General features: G+C 40.9%; 1 protein-coding gene across 5 annotated transcripts in view; it reads right to left on the bottom strand.

Annotated features, from left to right (window-relative positions):
• Nucleotides 1–1,478: 1,478 nt before the first annotated feature.
• The window catches only part of LOC117425524 (adipolin), a 62,558-nt gene continuing 39,322 nt past the window's right edge, over nt 1,479–24,714 (bottom strand). For all 5 annotated transcript variants that reach the window (XM_034042491.3, XM_034042492.3, XM_034042494.3 and 2 more), the window contains 2 exons: nt 4,922–5,000; nt 1,479–2,352 (listed from right to left, as the gene is read on the bottom strand). In XM_034042491.3, the coding sequence (XP_033898382.1) occupies nt 2,254–2,352; nt 4,922–5,000 (178 nt within the window). In that variant the 3' untranslated portion in view covers nt 1,479–2,253. The remainder of the gene's footprint in view (nt 2,353–4,921; nt 5,001–24,714) is intronic.

Genomic DNA, 24,714 nt, shown 5'->3' with positions numbered 1-24,714 from the left:
GTCATGTGATGATAGCATCAGTTATAGCAGCTCCTTACCCGAACATCAGGTTATGCGATAGCGTCAGTTATAGCAGCTCCTAACCTGAACATCAGGTCATGTGATGATAGCGTCAGTTATAGCAGCTCCTTACCTGAACATCAGGTCATGTGATGATAGCGTCAGTTATAGCAGCTCCTTACCTGAACATCAGGTCATGTGATGATAGCGTCAGTTATAGCAGCTCCTTACCTGAACATCAGGTCATGTGATGATAGCGTCAGTTATAGCAGCTCCTTACCTGAACATCAGGTCATGTGATGATAGCGTCAGTTATAGCAGCTCCTTACCTGAACATCAGGTCATGTGATGATAGTGTCAGTTATAGCAGCTCCACATAACTTCTTGTTTGGGTCACAGGTGGAATAAACATTCTGTCCACAGTCTGGAAGTTTTAAAGCTACATTCTGCATTTATAAATAATAATTACAATGTCTGGAGCAACATTGATTCCCTGGCTGCTTAGATCAACAATTTGTAAATATTGTTGATACACAACGAATAGAAAACAAATGTTATTCTGAATTCATATTAAATTCATTGTGGTGTATACAGTGGAGTTGCTGGGGGGGAAATGGTGGCCCTCTCCCAATGACAGTTTGCCAACAACAAATATCACATTTCTATCTGCCATTGAGACTGACTGGAAATCAGGCTTGTTCATTTCCATCCGCAGCACAGTGAGATCTCCATACCCCAGAGACTGAAGTAACACGACCACAGGTCAATGACCCAGATAATAACTGAGGAAAGCCAATATTCCAATGAGCAAATATTCCTAATCGGCAGCAAGCCAAAAGGGCAGACATCTTAAGTTACAAGTTAGAGAATCTCCATCACTTTAATAATATGAAGTTCTCAAGACTTTGTCAAGCTGGGTCTTAAAGGATCAAAGTGATTCTGCATCAACAACATGACTAGGAAACTCATTCCATACCCTCACTATTCTCTGTGTGAGGAAGTATTTCTTTCCCTCTGTCCTAAGTCTATTTCTACTTAATCTCCAACTGTGTCTTCTGGTCTTAACTTTGTCAACTCATTTTAAGATTTTAAAGGCTTACATATCCCCCCTGATTCTTATTTGTTCCAGGCTAAATAGACTCATAGCATTTCTTTGTAGCTCATTCCTGGGATTACTCTGGTTGCTCTTTGCTGGACTCTCTCCAGGGCCACAAGTCCGTTTTGTACTGACCAGAGTTGGACACAGTATTCTCAGTGCGATCTCACCAGTGCATTATACAACATCACCATAACCACCTTGGATTTGTACTTTTTTTATAGCTATATACCAAAGCATTCCATTTGCCTTTGATGTAAGTGTAATCAAGGAATAAAAAATCATAGGCAAGCTTTTTCCTACCTTGTGCCTTACTTTTGCTGGTCAGTATACGTGGTCAATATACAGTTTCTGTCTTGTAAAAGATGCACGTACATAGAATGAAAAACCTTTTAATACTTCAACCAGGTTATTGTTTACAAAAGAAAACATTTCAGACCTAATGCGCAGAAGAGCTTCAAAGGACACCGTCATTGCTAGATACATCTTTATTGTTATGATACATTGTTGGAAAGATATCTTTATATAACTGGATTATTATTATTATTATTTGTTTATTTAGCAGACGCCTTTATCCAAGGCGACTTACAGAGACTCGGGTGTGTGAACTATGCATCAGCTGCAGAGTCACTTACAACTACGTCTCACCCGAAAACAGAGCACAAGGAGGTTAAATGACTTGCCCAGGGTCATGCAATGAGTCAGTGGCTGAGGTGGGATTTGAACCGGCTTCAAAATCCTTAAGGTGTTTACCAAGGGACACAGTCAAGCCCCTCAACACTGATCATAATCCAACTTGAATTACACTCCAGTATAATACATGTAAAACCAATGCAGACACTGAAACATACAATATACATGGTTTCACAAAACACAGGGGAAAAAACTATACAACACTTTAATTTTTATATATATATATATATGATTCTTCTGAGGCTAAAAAAGGTATTTAAATAAGATACAGTCTTTCTTTAGCTGTTACAAAAACGGTGAAAACTCAAAAGCAGCAATCTGTGAAAGGAAGCCCAAAGGAATTGTTGTGGTTCATCCAATACGTCTTCGTCAGGCGGTTTGCTGGCTTCATATTCCAGGTGCAAACTGTATATCCCATTAGATGCATTGTTAAATATGACGTCCACTTATGTACACAGAAATGGCTATACACCAAGGAGCATGCCCATGAAGTCAGACCCACTTTGTATTGTGATGGGGGCGCCTGCTCCGTTATCCACAAATATAGAAGTGTATTGTCCAGCCTGGAGAACAGGAAAAGATGTACCCGTTAGTAACTGCAACAGTCAGATAGAAAATTAACATGCACTGTGAATATGAAAGCAAGGGATGCTGTTTGGCACAAGGCAAGGCCACATGCCATTAAATAGCCTGGGCCTGAGGACTCTAGACCATGCAGTGTGTTATTACCCTTAGAAAATGCCACATCCCACCCTTCCCCACCCCTCTCAAAGTGAAGGGGATGTCCTGCCAATCAGGCAGCGTGATTCTGAAAGTTCCAAGCCATGCTAGTATGGTGACCTATCTGCACAGGATGGAACACTTGTTGGCCAATGAGATTGCTCTCTCTATTCTTGCCATTTTAGAAAGTCATTAAACAAATAAATAAACCAAAAACCTATGGCATGTCACATGTTCCTATTGATTATTGTTTGATTGATTGTTTTTACCCTACAGATTTTGCTGTTGTGTGTGAGATCAGACAGCCTGCATTAGTTTTCTTTGCACAGTATCTTTTTGTCAAACTGATTTATAAATTATGCCATACAAACGAATATCATACTGTTTGCCTCTGAATAGACATATTTGTTTGCATATTTCAATTTGGCACAACACAATTCATTTGTTATTTTATTGTACCTTAACTAATGACTATTTTTAAACTACTTATATCATAGCAAAGTGTAACGTTGATGCCAAGTAAAGACATTATTATAAATGTACAAAAAGAACCCATATTTTCTGGTAAACATTTTGGGGTAGATGTACTAAGATGGGCCAGTCGCAGCGCAAACATACCACAATTTGCATTTTCATTACAACAATTCGCAAAGTGCACATTTTGTTGTGTGTACTAAGAAAAAATATGTTAATGAAGAGAGACGCAATATACAAATTTAAATATTATTTGCGTCATCTTAGTGAGATCTCTAGCGAGAGTTGTGGGATATTTTTTCAAATAAAACAGCAGGAGTTGAGTTGTGGTTTGCTGTAGCAGAGGGTGCCCGAAGGATAATGTCTATACATGCAAGGGTGCAAGAATCAAAATAACATTGTTTTTGTTAATCTGTACAATGCATTCTGTTAGGTCTTCATTTTACCTATTTTAATACTGTGATATATATATATATATATATAAAATGAAAGGCAGTTTAATCCCATCAGATTCTATAGTGGGGCCCCCACCTTCACCCCCAAAAAGCTTTTCATAATCATACAGTAGCCCCTCGCTAAAACGGACATGTTTGTCCGACATAAGGAGCTGTCGGGTTTAAAAACAATACAATAAAATCACACACACATACATTTACAGTTCTCTGTATTTTAAATATAAATCATTGCACTGAAATAACACTAATGTGTTTTGGGTAGGCTACACATTACATTATGTAAAAATATAAAGCTGTACAGTAGGGCTATACAGTATAGAGTACAGTAGTAAAATCAAATGAACACCTAACACACTTTTTTTGTACTTTAGCCTACTGGTAACACAAATGAAATCATGCTGCTGCATTGAACACATTGGTGTACAATGTGAATAAAAGATTATTTTAAATTTTTTATTTTATTTGAATTATTATTATTATTTTTAACTTGCTTTACTTAGTAGCCTAGACAATTAACACACAATAGATCATGGTCCTATACAGATGGCACATGTGTGCAGTCTATTGCGCCCAACACGCTGGGAAAACCAGAAATGTCATAGAAATTTGTTTTCAAGGCTTGTAATTACACCCTGACTTCAGTGAAGATTAGGTATTTGGGTGTTCGTCTCAAATACAGTGAGCACAACTGGCAACACGAGAAAAAGCGGACTGGGAAATGCCAGCAACAATTGCGACTGTTTAAAACATGCTTTCAAAAGTTCTTAACAAATTGATGCAATTGTAAGTGTCGCAACTGCCCGCAGCTTTAGTGCATCTCATTACAATATTTCTGATCCCTCATTTGCACTCTCATCTCCACCCTGTTTTTGTGCATTTCTGCAGTAAAGCCCAGAATTACATATTCATTTAAGGCTAAAGCGCAAATAAGAACTGTTGCTGCAAAGCATTTGTTAAAATGATGCTATCAGCGTTGTGTTTGTTTAGTACATTTCAAGCTATACTTCCTTCTGGTTTGCACGTGGTTTGCAACGATCGTGACAGATGCAACACTTTAGTACATCTACCCCTTTGTGTCCTGAAACATCCTACCTGCAATTCCAGTAATCGATGCACATGCACTGAAACATTCTACCTGCAATTCCAGTAATCCATGCACATGCACTGAAACATCCTACCTGCAATTCCAGTAATCCATGCACATGCACTGAAACATCCTACCTGCAATTCCAGTAATCCATGCACATGCACTGAAACATCCTACCTGCAATTCCAGTAATCGATGCACATGCACTGAAACATCTTAAATGCAATTCCAGTAATCCGTGCACATGCACTGAAACATCCTACCTGCAATTCCAGTAATCCATGCACATGCACTGTGAAACATCCTACCTGCAATTCCAGTAATCCGTGCACATGCACTGAAACATCCTACCTGCAATTCCAGTAATCCATGCACATGCACTGTGAAACATCCTACCTGCAATTCCAGTAATCCGTGAACATGCACTGTGAAAATTTTACTGTTGCTCTCCAGTCCAACTATTATTTCTAACGACCTGAAAGGAAAATAAAAAAAGGAACAGTATTATTAATTCATTTATTTTAAAACAGTTTTAAGAAACCGTCACATTTTGGAAATGTGATAAACAATTAAGGTTGTAACATACACTGCCTACCAACTTCATAAGGACCTGTACCTAGTATTGGGTTGGGACACCATTTGTCCTGATCACAGCCTTACAACGATGTGGCATAGACTCCACAAGGCCCTGGAAGGTGTCTGGAGGGATATTAATACATGCAGTCATAAATAATTCACACAATTGTGACAAATGTGTAGATCAGCTCAAACACGGCTGAATGGGTTGAGATCTGGGGATTGCGGTGGCCGTGGTAGACTCTGCTAGGCTCCTTCATTTGTGATAGGAGCGAAAGAAAACTACATGCATGTAAACTCAAACTGCCCGAAAGGTACCACCAAAATAATGTGACAAAAAAGTGAGACTTTTGCATGTAAACCAAACCTATGTGCCCCACATTGTGGTGCACCAGTATCTGACTGCAACTGGGTCTGCTGTATACGTGCCTGGTCCATAAGTGTAGCTAACAAAATAGTTCCATGCATGTTCTGCTCCATACACATCCATTTAGGTCTCCAGTGTTTTAAAGGAAACCCGTTTAAGCAAACATGTATTTTCATTTTAAAACATGATATCGGGTCCTATTATTTTGTTATGAAATTAGTGTCTTTGTAGAACCACAGTACTTGGTAAATATTTCCTACCTAAAGGGACTAGGAAAGCCAATAGTCTGTTAAGTGCCTTTAGAAATCCCCAACACAATCTTGAGCCATAATTGCCTCTCATTTGCAGACGTTTCCTATTACCAAGGGTGGAATTGCCCTTTTCCCAGCTTAGGCAGTAAATCAGCAAAGGCAGAATGAAACATTCACAATTATAACCCTCCAGCCCTCACTGCTTTATAACTACTTCAAGTTTATAGACCTTTTGATTGGAACCAAATTGTAGACATTTCAATCACTGGACTTTTAAAAGACAGCTTTAACCATGAGCCATTAAAATAACCGCGTGTGAGTACGGACGCAACAGCTTCAATCAGAAAGCTATCACACTGTAGTCATGGTTATATGTAAACATGTCTAATGGCGGAAAAAATATCTTGTTGGGTGTGGTTTTAACACAACATAGATTAAAAACGCTTTGCTTCAATCTATATTAAAGTACCTGTAGACTTTTGATTTGAACAATGGTTCACTGTTACAAGCCAAGTCTTGACAAGTCTCCTGTGCAGTAGATAACTGGATTAGGAAAGATGGTCAGTGCTCCTCTCAAGGGAAACATCTCATTCACTCTTCTAATTTTGAAAAAAAAACAACCAAACCAAAAACTTCCACCTTAAAGTGTCACAGAACTCCCTGCATTGTTCACAAGAAACACATACGTAACCTTTGCTGTATCCTTCATTGTCCACATAGCAGTCATTTTCTTTATAAAGCGTGCAAGGTTTTCAGGCAGGAAATCTGTTGTGCTTTGTAGATAAATAGCGTCTCATTTTTGCAGGATTAAAAACATACCGCAATTTGCATTTTCGTTGCAGCACTTAGCAAAGTATACATTTTGTTGTATGTACTAAGAGAAAATATGTTAATGAAAAGAGCAGCAATATACTAATTTAAATATTTGTTGCATCTTCTTATCGAGATCTCTATTGCGAGAGTTGTGCTGCATTATTCAAATAAATAGCGTGAGCTGAGTTGTGGTTTGCTGCAGAAGAGGGTGCCCAAAGGATAAAATCTATACATGCAAGAGTCCAAGAATCAAAACAACATTGTTTTTGTTAGGAGGTGTCGGGTTTAAAAAAACTACAATAAAATCGCACACACATATATTTATAGTACTCAGTGTATTTTAAATGTAGAAATCATTGCGCAGAAATAACACTAATGTGTTTTGGGTAGGCTACACATTACATTATGAACAAAAATATAAATCTGTACAATACGCCTATACAATATACAGTACAGTAGTAAACTCAAATGAACACCTAGCGCACTTTCTTTTTACTTTAGCCTGTAGGCTACCGGTATGGTAACACAAAATAAATCATGCTGCTGTTATTATTAACTTGGCAGCCTAGACACTTAATACAAAACAGATCATGGTGCCACATTGACAAGTTATGATACATACAGGAGGACAGTCATTTCTCGTTAATACGAATTTCAAAGGACCAGCAACAAATTGTGCATTATACTATTCATATTATCTTTAGTAGCCTATAAGCTAAATGTATACTGTCCTTTTGTTATTTAAATTAGTCAGTGGTGCAGTGCTAGATTGTGCACAATTACAAACCACCTGCACATTAATAGAATAGGTGTGTTTCCTATTCCTATACAGATGTTCAGAATGAGCTGGAGGGGTTAGCGGCACATGTGTGCAGTCTATTGCTCCCAACATGTTGGGGAAACCTTCCCAAAACCTTTTAGGGAAAAATAGGTATTTGGCTGTTCGCCTCGAGCACAACTGGCAACACATGAGACAAAAGCGGACTGTGAAATGCCAGCAACAACTGTGACTGTTTAAAACGTGCTTTCAAAAGTTCTTAACAAATTAATACAATTGTAAGTGTCGCAACTGCCTTCAGCTTCGTACATCTCATTATAATATTTGAGAACCCTCATTTGCACTATCTCTGCCCCCTTTTTGTGAATTTATGCAGGAACGCCCATAATTACATATTCATCTACGCTTGAACCGCAAACAGAAACTGCTGCCGCAAAGAATTCCCTAAAAAGTTGCAAATAGCATTGTGCTTGTTTGGTACATTTCACTCAAGATTTCTGTCTCGTTTGCAACTGGTTTGTGACTATAGCGACAGGCACAACACTTTAGTACATCTACTCCTAAGAGTTTTGTTTGACAAAACCTCCTGACAAATAATGCACTGGGGTTTGGGTCGTCCTCGTATCCAGTAAATGGAAATACCAGTGCTGGTCCCCGCAACCGTTACCTCGTGTAGCAAAATAATCTATCAATTTCTAACACAACTTATTGCACTCACTGAGTCGCCAACTTCGCTTAATGTACAGATAAAAAACACACCAGAAGACAAGGTGTGGGAAGCAATTTGAAAAATTAAATAATGTTTGGAGAGTGTACAGGATGTTACATACCACTTCTGGTGGGCTGTGATGTGGAAATGAAATGGGATTGGTGGTGCACAGTCGATAGGATATATAGCATTTTAAATATGACGTCATCAGAACACATTATTTCCAGTAGTGGTGAGAGAATTTCCTTGTGTCTTGTGAGATATTAAACTTGGCTGAATAAAAGCCATCTGATAACATGGAGCTGAAATCGGTCATTCACACTACCATACCTGTCAACAGTGAGTTTTCAAAATAAGGGAGCGTTTGTAAACTGAAATCTTAGTGGCCTGAATTGAAGTGAATACCTACACAAAACAAAGCCATACAACTATTTCACTTTATTAAGGAAAAATACAAACAGAAAAACAACCATGAGATGTTTCACAATCCAATTCTCTCTTGGCCCCTGTGGTTCTTATTGCACTGTAGTTGTAGGCGTCGCATTTGGCAACAGCCAGTGCTTTGTAAACATGTCCACTGTAGTTGATTTTGCACGACAGCAAAGCATACACAGTAGATGATGTTACTTTCATCACACAACACACCTAAAGGCTGAGTTTGGTACTGCACATTGACCTCATCATCAAAGGACAAGCTACAGCACCTACTTTATAACAAGAAAAAACACCACATTCAATAAGTCCATCATAAAAAATATATATTAAAAAAGAACACATAACAATGTGGTATTGCAACATTATTCATTACACATGTGGCAAATCAGTAATACCACTGTCAGTAACATTTCATTGTCATCTGTTTTCTATTTTAAATTAACACACTATTGCTCTTTAAAAACACATGTTATCAATCAATCTGAATTTCTAAAGCAATGTTGATGCTGAAATTGTAATAGAAACGCTTATCTTTCACTATGTGTGTGGATTTTAGACTTTCCTGCAGAATACTTCAATGTGTGGGTCTGGGAACATGTCTACAACAGATTTGCTGAACCAGTCACAACATGTATTTGTAACTTTCTTGATCTCTGTTCTTCCTTTGGCAATGAAAGATGTTATTGAAGCACTGGTTTTCTGAGTATCACTGGCTTTTCAGTGTTTGTGTGATCTCTCGTGCTTACCACAAACATCATCATTCTTGCGTCCATGTCCCACTGTTAAAACCAGTCCTTTCATAGAAAGTATGTCGTTTTCCAGCATTGCTTAGGATTATGCTGTGGTCCAGAAGCTTGACATGTGGACCAATATATATATGTTGTTTTTTTTTACCGGGCCAGGAGGGCTTATCACACTCGCTGTAGATGACCAACTACTGAATACACATGCCTGCCACAGGGCTCCCCTGGGTCAGACTATCAGGTATTGAGGTATTATTGTAAAGCAATAGTATATGTGCCCGAGCTGCCTCTATCTCCTCTGTTCTAATTCTCCTCGACCTCTCTGCTGCCTTTGACACTGTTGATCACTCTATTCTACTATCATCTCTTGCTGACCTGGGGATCTCTGGCACTGCTCTGGCCTGGTTCTCCTCCTACCTCTCCAACCGCACTTACCAGGTAACCTGGCGTGGAGCAACCTCCACACCTCACCCTCTCTTAACTGGAGTCCCCCAAGGGTCAGTCTTGGGTCCTCTCCTGTTCTCTCTCTACACCCGCTCCCTGGGCCCCCTCATCGCATCCTATGGTTTCTCATACCATTTCTATGCTGATGATGCTCAGATTTTCCTCTCCTTCCCCACCTCTGACTCCACCATCTCCTCCCGTATCTCTACCTGTCTGTCTGCTATTTCCTCCTGGATGCACTCGCATCACCTCAAACTCAACCTCTCTAAATCTGACCTCCTTTTCTTTCCCTCCTCCTCCCCCTCCTCTGATCTCTCTATCTCTGTTCCTCTGGAATCTACCACACTCTCTCCCTCTTCCTCCGCTAAGAACCTTGGAGTCACCCTGGACCCCTGCCTCTCTTATTCCCAGCACATCTCCACTCTGGCACGCACTTGCCGATTCTTCCTGAGCAACATCTGAAGAATCCGACCCTTCCTCACCAACTATGCTACCCAGCTCCTGGTCCAGGCCCTGGTACTCTCCCGCCTAGACTACTGCAACTCCCTCCTGGCTGGCCTCCCTGCGTCCGCCACCCGTCCGCTCCAGCTCATCCAGAACTCTGCTGCCTGCCTGGTGTTCCCTCTGCCTCGCTTTGCCCACGCTACTCCACTACTCCGCTCGCTCCACTGGCTCCCGATCACCGCTCGCATCCAGTTCAAGACTCTTGTACTAGCCTACAGATGCCTTGACCAGACTGCACCCAGCTACCCCCAGACCCTCATCTCTCCCTACACCCCCACTCGACCTCTCCGCTCCGCCTGCACTAGAAGACTAGCTCTACCTCCGCTACGCTCCCCTGCCTCCAGAGCCCGCTCCTTCTCCACCCTTGCTCTGCAGTGGTGGAATGACCTTCCTACAGATGTCAGGACTGACCAGTCCCTGACCACATTCCGGCGCCTCCTTAAGACTCACCTCTTCAAAGAGCACCTGTAGAACTCCTCTGTTTGTATCCTGGGACACTATCACCCTTCATGTAAATGTGCTTTATTTTGCTCTTATCTGCCCCCTATTTTACTGCATTTAATCCTGTATTTCAGAATACTGTAATCTGCCAAGTGTTTAACCTGTAGTACTTTGTATTTAATCACATCCTGATGTAACTATCACTATTTAACCATATCCTGATGTAACTATCACTATTATCTGCTGTATTATTGAATTGTGGTTTGTCACACTTGTACCTTGCTTGAACAAAAGTTATTGTATTCTTGCTCTTATTGTATTACTTGTATTGTAACACTTGAAATGTATTTGATTACGATTGTAAGTCGCCCTGGATAAGGGCGTCTGCTAAGAAATAAATTATATATATATATGCAATGCACTAGACTTACAGCTATTTATATTATATTATAGATAAATAAGTAAATACATATTTTCATAACCAGTTTCATACACTAATACACACATGAATAAAACACCATCATTATTATTAATAATCCTATGCATAACACTCCCCCTCGTATATTGAATGGTTTGGTCCAGAATGAGACTGAGGTTTTGAAACAGAGGTGCATCTGTTTGCAAAAAAAGATTTGTGTAAGGCCACAGATACCCTTTATTTGTTTGTTGCAATTGAGTTTTATCTTTTAAATAAATGTTTAGCTTATTGTATCTACTTGGTTTCAGATATATGGGTCTAGAAATAAGAACTGTTCCAATGATTACATCTAATTGATAACGCTGACACCTCAGCACAGCGTTGATACAGGTTCCCTTCACCTCTCTTACTCATTATTCACACCCGTTGTTCCAGACCAGAGGCATGCTGTATTCAAACTTTCTCATTATTTATCTCTCAAGGGTTTCTTACGGTTATTGTATTCTTTGCTTATTTGTATAGGTTATACACATGTATATCTATCTCCATATATTAATGGGAGCAAAACAGTTACATATTGTACATGTGAAGTACAGAAGTGGTGCTCAAGAAGTGAGGGGTCATCGCCCCCGGCTGACCCCGCAGCACCATACCCCTGCACAGAGCGTACATGCCTTTTGCAGAAATTCAAGGTTTGCTGACATAAAGCGGTTTAACAGTAGAGTTTTGAGCAAAATACGGGAGAAAATCTGTCCTGGGAGTTGTCCGAGAGGCATGTCCAAATAACGGGAGAGTCCCGGCAAATAAGGGAGAGTTGAAACAGGTCAAGTCAAGCTACAAATATAGCCTCTTTTTGTTTCACATTAACTTCTGTTACTATAGCCAGCTAACCTTTCCAAAAACATATACTATGAGAATAATCAGGACAGTTCTATATCCCTGGCAACACTGTAGTACATATTTCATACTGTTGAAAATGAAAAGTACTAAAATGGTGGTTTTAATGGTTCTTTCATTCCAACCGAGTTAGGATTATTCAATGCAGTGCGCTACTTTTATGCAATTATGTTTTTTTTGTTTTCCTGAATAATGAACACAAGCAGTAAATGTGCCTTCATAATGTGTAACAGTTATTTAGTATTTGTTTCACATAAGAAAGCTGTTTCAGTTAATGGCGGCTTTGAAGGCGATGCTTGGTATTGCATCAAATGAAGCTGTAATATTAATTTATAAACACACCTGTAATAAAAAAAATTACACAAAGGGGAAAAAATGCACACTACATACATTACTTATAATTACTGTAGTTGGCTCTCTTCCCATAAAAATTCACTAAACATCTATTTTTCATAGTACCATCATGGAATTGGTGTCCTTTTTTTCAGAACACTCTGGGAACATTATAAGTACTTCAGAAACCATGCAAACTTTTGGGTTTTTTTTTTCAACACAATATTACATTTTTTAATTATTTATTTTAAAAGTTAAGTATTTTTTTATTATGTATTCTGCTTAGGGATTCATGTATAAAAATGTGTTATTCTATGACCCGAGGGACCTTACAATACTTCCTGAAAGTTTTGTTGAAAAGTATTGATGTTTGTCTCCACCTTTTATAGAAATGAAATGCCTGTCTCAGTGACGTCCCATGAAAAAACAAACAAGCAGGCAGTGAAATTCAATTCCTCCCCTATCCAATGATGTGCGTTAACAAGCTGTACTGCACATTATGGTGGCCTAGCAAGTCAAAGTAACGAAGTGCGTTTTTTAACGTTTCCCCGATCACAGGCCCAGAATGACACTTCAGTATGATCATGTTTACACCATCATGAGCAGTTTGTTGTGTTGCTTAGAACAAAGGAAATCAATCGTTTTGGGCCGCGCCCCCCTTCCTTTTGTCTGTGGTACTTGACGCCCCCCCCCCCAGCACACACACACACACACACACACACACACACACACGTACAACTCTTCAACTCTGCATGTCACAGCTGTTGTTTTTTTTTTTTTTTTTGCACGAACCAGCCATCGATCCATCGTAATAAGAGCGCACTTAACACTGCAAATGACAGATTATCGATTGTGACCAACGCTTACTACATAGTAAGCTGATAAACAACATACATTATCAGATGGCACCGGACTTCATCCAAAAATATGCAAGCGTAAAAAGCACCAGTCAGATGCACAGCGCCATCTACACACTTTGACATGCCTGGAGGTGTCAGCATAAAGATTTGTTTTAAGTTAATATATACTAAATTATTAAATTCGGCGGATTTGTTACGTTGGGAGATTTTTTTTACAGCACGTTCACAAAAAAAAAGTCACAGTTTTGCATTTATACTTTTTAATTCCAAAAACATTTAAATAAATCTTTACTTAATTAAACATGTCTGCTAAAACAGTATCTCATTTACAGTAACTCGTTATAGCATCTACAATGTAACTGCAGCAACTTGGAGAACAACAAAGAAGGCCTTCTAATCAGCTACAGTATTTATCGTTCTTATATGGCCCTTAATTTTAAGAACCAGTAAACTTTTATGATAAGCATTTGCTGTCTCTCAGCTTTAAAACTATGGTTCACAACATAACACAGTAGCACGGTCACAGTACTACCATGCAGTAATTGTAGGGCAGTATTGCCACGTGTGAAATCTTTAACAATAAAGCTGAAACGGAAATGCTTTTATTTGCTTCGAAATCATTTCAAACTGGTTAATAGATTAGCAAGCACGGGCAAAATCAGCTCAGTTTTATACGGTGCAAAATGTTTTAACGTTTTGTTTTGTTTCTGGACTTTGCAATACTTGCACTATGCCTGCATTAATAGTCGGAGCAACAATAACAATCAACCGTTTTGTTACAGACTTTCAACAAGTCTGACATAAACAATTTTGACTGTTAATTAAACCCTTGTAAAAAACAAAACAAAACAAAAAAAAACACAAAAATGCTCAACATAAAAGAGAACAGTCCTACTACAGTAGCAGCAGTTTACACTGCCTCTGGGTTTCTGATTGCATCATCAGTTCCAGATTTTTTAAATCCATTGATGGAAATGTCCGGTCTACTTTTAATGTTTTCAAGCAAATTTAATTCATCACTGCCATTCTCATATCCACTTTGATATCTGACACATTTTCCCTTGTCCAGCACTTCTTTAATCTGTTCTGTATACCAGTCTGATAGAGGGCGGGATCGCTACGAGTACTGTATGCAACCCTCTGATTGGTGGAAGTATTATTGGTGATCCAATCAAAATAGCCATTCTGACAACAAGATGGGAGATTCCATTTTTCCCTCTTTACTGTAAATAGTGGAAACTAATCACTTGCTAACCCTGGGGAAAGCAGAAGGATTTAATTGAGGTCAAGACACCATGGCTTTCACTGTCAATTCCTCACAATACCACCAGGGTGGCAGGGAGGGCAGTAATTACACTGCATAGTATCCCACTAAGCTACTGCTCTCCTTTGGAAGCTCAGCAAGCCAACTATTAAAAGAACACAAAAATCAGACCGCCCCATTAGGTTATCAGTACAGATGCAATGGGCATAATCACATTTTCCAGTTTATTCATTGGCACAGAAGCTGTGCAACATTTCAGGTTTTCCACAGTATCGCTTTCCCTGTTCACATTGAGGAACATTTCAGGAATGCCAGATCCTTCTCACCCCATTTTAAATCCTAAAGCATTCACGTTCCTCATTGATAGATATAAAACGGCTCTGTGACCTTGCTTCATTGTAAGATTGCATTGAGGCTGTGCCCTAGTCATAGAACTTAGAGAATAACTACTTGCACTAAGTGACCCACTAGATTGAAATAGCAGCTGAAATGGTCTTTTTAATAAATATGTACACTTCCTTCATTCGAAAGATACTACACCCTCTAATGCTACAAAGCAACATTCTTCTCTACACAATACAGGGGTTATTTATTAGGAGACACTTCCTTACAGAGAGAATGTGAGGAGATGCAGTGGGCAACCTAGTCATGTTGTTGAGGCAGAATCACATGCATCCTTTAACACCCGACTTGACAAAGTTCTGAGATCAATCAGCTTATACAGTATGAACCAGGCGAGCATGGGTGGGCCAAATCGCCTCCTCTCGTTCCTAAATATTCTTATGTTCTTACTTTACAGCACAGTACAGTAACTGATTTCTCCAGACCATTAAAATAGTGGTGACTGGTAAATCAATATTTCTAATACCTAATTCTAAAGGCATGCAGTTAAGCCAGGTCTCAAAGAATCATTCGGCTGGTTTTACAGACACACATATATTTATATATGTTTAGAACAACAGTTTGTTTACAGCACTGCTTTTTCCATCCAGCTGAAGAAGGACGTGTAGTCTGAAACATCCTGATATAATAGATTTTTGATCAATTATTCACATTTTTGTGTACCTACATTACCTTTTTCTTTTTAGTTTTGCATGTTTTTGTACACTAGTTTTCTTTTTACATTCATATATATATACTAGTAGCTTTCGAGTTAAGGTGGGAGAAAGCAGTAGCTATAGAATTATGGGTGATCAGGATATGCAAATTCCAGCATTACAAGAGCCAATCAAATCGCGTGAAAGTCGCCAAAAGGCTTCTACATTCACAGCGTTTTAAAAGTCAGCGAACCATGTCTGCAGTTGCTGTGCTCTGACTTACCCATAATATATGTAAGGCCCGACAGGGTGTCCATATACGTCAAATATACAGATGCCTCGGGAAGTTGTGTGTCCAACCCCCAAGATGTCCGTATAGTCGATGTATTCGGACGACCCTGAAGCGCCTTATTGCATTTATAATCCAGGTCAAACACTGGATTTGAAAATAAAAAGCATTAAATTATGTTTACGGCAAAAAATTATTTGTTTTTTTATTAAATATTCTTATGCCACTAAAGTAGTTCCATTTATAACTTTGAACTACACACTAGGTTAAGTTGAGTAAATTAATTTAATTGAAACATGCAAAAGTAAAAATCTTTATTTTTGATATTGTGTACATTGCCATTGAAAAGATACATCAGGGGGTGGAGTTTTTTTTTTCCTCTCAGTACAAGACACACAACAAATGGGAGGCCTACAAATAAATTCAATGCCATCTCGGATTTCAATATTTTTTAAAGGTCTGTGTCAGAGAGGATAATGTGCAGAAGTGTCTTTTTGTGTTTTGTGTAGTGCTTACAAACCGCTAAAAAGATTTTATTTCACGTGACGAAGTCGGGGGGAGTGTGTATATTGTTTTGTTTTAGTTTAAACAGTGGTTTATTCCAGCTCGGAGACTGATGTAGCTTGAAATGTTATAGTCTTCTCCATGTGCATGGTTCCTGGAGCGGGACGCCTTGTTCAGTAAGGCTAGCGCTTGCCCTGTGTGGCACCTTTTATTTGTAGTTTTTATACTGTGTTTCATTTTGCCTTTTGTACAGTCTACTGTATGTGTCCTCTGTGTGCTACCATCGCTGGTCACATGACCTGTTTGTTTACTTTCTGTTTTTTGTGTGTTAATAAATCCTGCGCGCCTGAGCAGCGTTTCAACTCCAACTCCCATGTCTCTCTGTCTTTCATATCAGCGGTTACCCACACACGTGACACGAGTATCCTGTCACAGGTATGCATTTTCCACAGTCAATTTCTTTTTTGTTTCAGCCAGTCCTGAAAAGGGTACTTTTTTCTGTTTTGCCAGACCTGGATTATATATATATAACCCCTATCCATAGGTGGGGAAGCAAATCACACAGTGGATGTTATCATGAACACCTATTCTTATTAAAAGGAACATCAAAGTAACAGAAGGCTCTATAAATTCTATGTAATGCCTTACACAAGCTACTCACCCTCACTGCTCCCTGCATTGGAACATTTATCACACCTAAAGGACTATGATCTCATCTTTGTAACGTGATGGTAAACCCAAGCATTTCTGATTAAGTAGGCTTAGGTCATAGCTACAGCCTTATGTCTTCTATGTAAACTATTAGGATAAGCCCTCAAGAGACAAAACAAGCTCTCCAAATTGGCTGCAAGTCATTTTTATGTGAAGTGTTTTTATCAAGCTGATGAAACAACACTTTCACCAGAAGAAAAACTATTATCTGAACAAAAGTCTTCCAAGCATATTGCTAACCCCCTTTGTTAAAGTGTATCTACCAGCAGCTTGTCTCTGTTCTCCAAAGTGCCTGACTGGAATAAGAACTCTTTGAAACGGAGGGAGGCATTCGGTTTGAAGGGTGATGATAACCCTTAGGCGCTCAGAGCAGCCTGCTCAAACAATGGTTTTCTTGATGAGAGGTGAAAGTTAATACTTTTTCATGTTTTGTTTTAGTGTTGCATCATAAGGATATTTAATAACACCTTGACATGACTATGTGTAAATACCCAGAGCATATATACCTGACATTGTCTAATGACTCTGTCAGCTCACAGCTTTACTTTCAGATCAAGCATATTAAAGAGGGATTTACTCACAATTTCACAAACCTCTTTTTTTTATTTAACCAATTTTTTTTTTTGGTATTTCCTCCCAATTTGGAATGTCCAATTATTTTTTTTAAGCTCACCACTACCACCCCTGCGCTGACTCGAGAGGGGCGAAGACAAACACACACTGTCCTCCGAAGCGTGTGCCGTTAGCCGCTTGCTTCTTTACACACTGCAGGCCCAATATGCAGCCACCTCAGAGCTGCAGCGTCGGAGGACAGCTTACAGGCAAGTCCGCAGGCGCTCAACAGAAACTGAGGCATGTGTAAAGACAAATTCCTTCTTGTGTGCTCCTGAAATTTATGAATGATCAGCTGCCCTGTTCTAGCAATCTTTCTAGGCCGTTCCTGAGAATTTATCTAATTAAAAAATATAAATAAATACAAATAAAATTGCAGTAAATGCAATTGTAGTAAAATTCTCAGGTAACACAAAAATGCATTACCACTAAATGCTCCAGATATGTGGACGGGTATAAAGACAGACTGCACCCTATATCTCCAGAATCTGATAATCTCAGTAATTTATGCTAAATAATGTTAGAACCAAGTTTCATGACAATTGGATAAGCGATTCTGCAATAATGTGTGACATACGTAAGTACGATCGCATTGAAAGGTGGGGGTTATTGCCCCCCACCTTTCGATGCGATCGTACTTACGTATGTCACACATACGATAAGAGATATGCTGTATAATTAAAGAAATACATTGCTTTCACCAGCAAAAGATCTTGTGTTTTTTTTTTGACATGGTCAAACTAGGATGGAGCTTGCAAGTTCAGAATGTGTTTTTAATAAATGCATGCATTAATAAACCCTCACTATAGCAGCGGGTTATCATTTTTGTTTTAAAAGTTTCTTTTAATAATTTGAGATTTCCTTCCCAGGTAAACTAAGGCTTCTGCTTGGCAAACAATTCCAAGTTGGTAGGAATTGAGCACACCATGTCATTAAAATACCTTGGAATGTGTTGAAAGCTACAGGTTTAATCTAGACAACAGTGGATCTGAATAATGCTTCCGCCCAGAGCATTAAAATGTGGTTGAAGGTTTGAAAACCAGAAAAACAGTGCGAGTGAGTGCTTGGTGTGAATCGGGAGGGCCTTATTTTAATGATCTCAATGGCGTCAGTCTGCCGGCGTCTAGGACAATTGCACAGACCCCAGTCCCACGGAAAGGCTTGCATCTGGAACACCATGCTGAGGTGGGAATGTACTCTGAAAGGGTGTTAATTGGTGCAGGAGTCACATTGCAATCTCGTCCGAGCTTTGTGTGTGGCACAGAGCAATAACAATCAATCATGCTTTGAAATGTTAAATTACCAGCATATTTCAATTCACTGTAATACAACCTGGCTCTATGAGTCTCGAATATCCGTCTCTGTGCTTTTCACATATTGGTATTTTGGTTTTACAACAATCTTTGTGCTAAGATGCTTAGAGAAACCTCCTTCAAAAAACAATGTAATGACATGATCCATCTGGTGTGTGCTCAGTGTGGATTTTTTCACGAGTTATCATAGACCAAACAACATTATCTGAATTAAAATGTCGAATACCTAAATTGTAATAAATACATGCTTCATTATTAACTGATCATTAATAAATATATGTTTGGGTATATTGAAGTAATTTGTAACTTAGATAAACAATGCCATAACATTTACACACCATGCACATCCATTTACTATTCAGGTCTCCGATGTTTATTTACATTGTATTTGCATTTTAGAACATTATATCTGAAACTACACTAGGTTAAAGAATTATCTGTTTGCAGGCTTTCTGATAGTCATGTCATTGTCACCTGCAGAGTGAAACTGCCCCTCCCCCTTCTAGCTCGTAACCAACCAGCTGCTTCCCCTAATGACTGACATGCTTTGTAGCCCGTATGACTTCACTGCTGAGGTGACATGACCTAGGAAGCATGTTAGTGTAACATGTTACCTGGAAGGGAACCATCAAAATGAGAACTGTCTTTTACCTAGTGCAGTACCAAAGGCAAATATGCCAACAGTCCCTATATGGTCGGGACAGTCCCGATTTCCTAGCAAATGTCCCGCGTCCCGATGCATAGGAAGAAAGTCTCGATATTTATCCATAGAAAAAAGCATTTACTCTGCACAGTAGAGTTAGTGAAAACCACACACTGTGCTCTTCATGCAGTTGACACACCGGCTGATCACTAACTTATAAAGGTAAGAACGCTTCATTATGTCTATTTTTACTGTCATGATGGTCGTGTTGAGTTGAGTTGGGGGGGGATACGTCTATTATATGATAATGAGTGTTTTTTGTGTATGACTCCTCCCATGTGTATGATGCTGTCACAAAGACGGCCAGAGTGGGTGGCGTCAGACCAGACAGGAATTCAAAACAAAGACAGTGGTTGATGATGAGCTGAGTGCAATGGCTGCACTCAGCGTTTATTAACAAATAAAAGGGTTGAAAACAGCACAAAACACGGGACACGGCACTTCACGCCAAAATAAACAGGTAGACAAAACGGACAGACACTAACAAACAGGGACGAACAAACACGGTGAGTGAAAACACTATTTACTTTATATTTACGTTCTTCCGTTCTTATTTTAACTCTCCTTCTCCACACTCGTTCTCCACTCACCGAACACCAACCCACGAGTGACTAAACGTGCATCTATTTATACTGTTGTGCTGGGATTCAATTACTAATTAATTACTCACTTGAATCCCAGCACGTGAATTCATTACGTGAAACCCTGTGTTCACATATTATATTTTAAATGCACGTGCGTGATGTGCAATCCCGTGCCTAAATACAAATATACACTTTTTAAATACACGTGAAACACAGACCCGTTTATATCCCGTGTACCAATCTATACACCAACATTAACACACGCACGCAACATACAAATGCACACAGGGACGGGGCACATTGCCACATATACCCCCCCTTGTGCGCAGCACACATGGCCTCAACGGCCACCTCCCCCCTTAAAAATCCAGCAGTCCAGGACAAAGTCTCGGGCTGGGAAGGGAGGCTTCAGTGGGCCCATGGCTGGCCATGCTGTCAGCACCCCTGCCGGTAGTGGCACGGCTGACAGCCTGTTGGTCCCGTCCTGCAGCGAAAAAGCTGCGGGGGCAGGTGGTCCCCCGACCTCCCCCTTCTTCGTAGCCGGCAGCTCCCTCCTGTGGGGCTCCGGCCACAAGAACTCCTGCAGCGAAACTGCTGCTGGGGAAAGTGGTCTCCAGACCTCGTCCCCCTTCTTTGTAGCCGGTAGCTCCCTTTGGTGGGGCTCCGACCACAGTACTGCCGGCAGCGAAGAAGCTGCAGTGGGAGCAGGTCTCCAGACCTCCCCCACGATCTCCGGCAGCGAAACTGCTGCAGTGGGAGCAGGTATCCAGACCTCCCCCACGATCTCCGGCAGCGAAACTGCTGCAGTGGGAGCAGGTCTCCTGACCTCCCCCACATTCTCCGGCAGCGAAACTGCTGCTGGGGTTGGTGGTCTCCAGACCTCCTCCCCCTTCTTTGTGGCCGGCAGCTCCCCTTTCTGGGGCTCCGGCCACTGTACTCCCTGCGGAGGTACGGGCAGCAGAGGCAGCTCCTGCTCCTCTGCTCCGGGCGGTGGCGGAGGCAGAGGCAGCTCCAGCTCCTCTGCTCCTGGCGGTGGTGGAGGCAGAGGTAGCTCCAGCTCCTCTGCTCCTGGCGGTGGTGGAGGCAGAGGCAGCTCCAGCTCCTCTGCTCCTGGCGGTGGTGGAGGCAGAGGCAGCTCCAGCTCCTCTGCTCCTGGCGGTGGTGGAGGCAGAGGCAGCTCCAGCTCCTCTGCTCCTGGCGGTGGTGGAGGCAGAGGCAGCTCCAGCTCCTCTGCTCCTGGCGGTGGTGGAACCAGCAGGTATTCACCCTCTGCTGGTGGAGGTGGGAGGGGCCAGCAGTCCTCCCACTGCGGTGAAGGTGGAACCAGCAGGTATTCACCCTCTGCTGGTGGAGGTGGGAGGGGCAAGCAGTCCTCCCACTGCGGTGGAGGTGGAACCAGCAGGCATTCACCCTCTGCTGGTGGAGGTGGGACCAGCAGGTATTCACCCTCTGCTGGCAGCTTGGGTCCTAGGGCTGTGGAAGCCCCGACTTCCTTCTCTTCGGGCTGTGGACGCACCGACTCCTCCCTTTTGGGCTGTGGACGCCCCGACTCCTCCCTGTTGGGCTGTGGACGCACCGACTCCTCCCTGTTGGGCTGTGGACGCACCGACTCCTCCCTGTTGGGCTGTGGACGCACCGACTCCTCCCTTTTGGGCTGTGGACGTTCGGGCTCCCCCCACTCAGGCGTAGGACGTTCGGGCTCCTCCCACTCAGGCGTAGGACGTTCGGGCTCCTCCCACTCAGGCGTAGGACGTTCGGGCTCCTCCCGCTTGGGCTGTGGACGCTCAGGCTCCTCCCGCTTGGGCTGTGGAGGCAAAACCAGCAGGCATTCTTCCTCTGCTGGTGGAGACGGGGACAGCAGGCATTCTTCCTCTGCTGGTGGACCTGCTACCTGGGCTGCTGTTCCACTTATAACTGCCTCCAGGTAGCTGAGGACCAACCCCACACCTTCCTCCCAGGTGCTTACGGTCTGTTCCCTCGCATATGCCTCCCATCGCTCTCTGTCCATAAACTGCAGGAACTGGACGACTACTGGTATAGACTGGGCCTCCAGCCCAGCATTTTCCAGCATCCAGTCCCGCACTTTGATGGCGTCTTCTGCCATTTTTTTTTATTTTTTTTTATTTTTTTTTTTTAATCCAAAACTGCGGTTCCTGCTCTGGCCTGAGTCCTGGAGGCGCTGTCGATCCCACGCAGGACACCACGTGTCACAAAGACGGCCAGAGTGGGTGGCGTCAGACCAGACAGGAATTCAAAACAAAGACAGTGGTTGATGATGAGCTGAGTGCAATGGCTGCACTCAGCGTTTATTAACAAATAAAAGGGTTGAAAACAGCACAAAACACGGGACACGGCACTTCACGCCAAAATAAACAGGTAGACAAAACGGACAGACACTAACAAACAGGGACGAACAAACACGGTGAGTGAAAACACTATTTACTTTATATTTACGTTCTTCCGTTCTTATTTTAACTCTCCTTCTCCACACTCGTTCTCCACTCACCGAACACCAACCCACGAGTGACTAAACGTGCATCTATTTATACTGTTGTGCTGGGATTCAATTACTAATTAATTACTCACTTGAATCCCAGCACGTGAATTCATTACGTGAAACCCCGTGTTCACATATTATATTTTAAATGCACGTGCGTGATGTGCAATCCCGTGCCTAAATACAAATATACACTTTTTAAATACACGTGAAACACAGACCCGTTTATATCCCGTGTACCAATCTATACACCAACATTAACACACGCACGCAACATACAAATGCACACAGGAACGGGGCACATTGCCACAGATGCGTATGACCCCCCCTGGAGACAAGCGTCCCGCTGAACAGTTTCCAAATGTTGGCAAAAGAATGCAAAGGTCATGTTTTAAAATAAAAAAATACATGTTTGCAATATCTAATGAAACTGCACATTTGAGACCTACATAGTTTTGTTTTGTAATATACTTTGGCGAAATATTAATTTGTAGTTTTGTAGGTAGGATTGATGTACTTTGTTGGCTGCAACCTCTTTAGTGATGTAGGAAACAGTGGCAGATCTTAACACTGACACACTTTAACCTTCTATTATGTCTGGTGGAGTTTTCCCCAGGACTGATTTATAGACCTACTTATAAGAATACAATGAAACAAGGTCTGTGAAAGATGAGAAACTGCATTGCAGCCCAGTCTCTCTCGCTCATTTTACATCGGGAGACTATTCCTCATGGCTTTCATATAACCGGTAAAAACACAACTAGCTTTGTCAAGAAACAGTAGAAAAGGCACTGCAGCCGAAAAGTTAAACACACAGGCTGAGCACTAGCATCATTGCATTAGTATTGTATTATAATGCTGCCTAATAAAAGCAGCAGTAATACAATGTTTTATCATCCTATTCATAGCTCTACTACTAGTCGGTTTATTTGAATTCAGTTGAAGTGATAACTGTGTTTTGATAATGGTTTGGAAGGAAATTGTCAGCAACACAGAATACAAGTTTTAATGTCTCAATTTATTAGCAGCTGGATAATCTCCATATTCTCAAAGTTGATATTTATAGATTCTTTTGTATAAACTTTACACGTGTAATAATCATTCATTTGCAATGGAATGTGAACTGGTGTCATAGACCCAATAACATACATGTTGAAATAAAATGTTTTAATATTTTGCCCTATGTATTTGGAGCCAGTGTGAAAACGAAATAATAAATGATTTGATCAAATGATTTGCACGCTGTTTCAATAATTCCATTACATTTTTAAACATCAAGGAATTACCAACTGGAACGTGTGCCCCTCAGCCTAAACTCTGACGCTCTTAAGGATAATTGGCTTGTTTTTCTGTCTCCTTTTGTCTATTTTTTCCTTTTCTAAATCAGAGTTGTCTGCAAGATCACACCTCCTGCCATGACCCTGTAATAATACAGAGAGACCTCTCTCCAGCTTAAATACTCAGATGCATAAAGCCAACATTCCTTGGAGATCTTCAGTGGATAAGCAGATTATATTTAGAACTCTACTGGCTTGTCCACGTGTATTTAGCTGTAGTGTATTTAAAACTCTACTTGCTCGTTCACGTGTATTTACTGTAGTGTATTCAGAACTCTACTTGCTCGTCCACGTGTATTTAGCTGTAGTGTATTTAAAACTCTACTTGCTCGTTCATGTGTATTTACTGTAGTGTATTCAGAACTCTACTTGCTCGTCCACGTGCATGTTGCTGGCACTAAACAATATGGCAACCCATGGGTCAGAGGTGAAGATGCAAGATTACCGGTCACAGGAACACATCTCAAGGTTAATGGTACTTCCTTTTAAAAACCTGGTTAGTGTTTTACACAGGAAATGGATCCATACAAGGTAAAACAGACAACACGCTTCACAGCTAATAAATATTAGTCAACCTAGACTAAAAGACACATTCATACTTTTTTTTCTTGTGATTATGGTGCATGAAGAGAACGTTTTGATACTATTAAGCTTTAGAGTACATATAGCTACACTAGGACCAAGACATGTTAATGGTTAAACTCTGGTGTGCCAGCGGTACTTATAGGTTAGACCGAATTCCAAGAACTACTTTGAGGCAACAGCGGAA

Source organism: Acipenser ruthenus, chromosome 20, assembly GCF_902713425.1.
Source record: "Acipenser ruthenus chromosome 20, fAciRut3.2 maternal haplotype, whole genome shotgun sequence".
Lineage (NCBI taxonomy): Eukaryota > Metazoa > Chordata > Actinopteri > Acipenseriformes > Acipenseridae > Acipenser > Acipenser ruthenus.
This window is presented reverse-complemented; position numbering and strand designations above follow the sequence as displayed.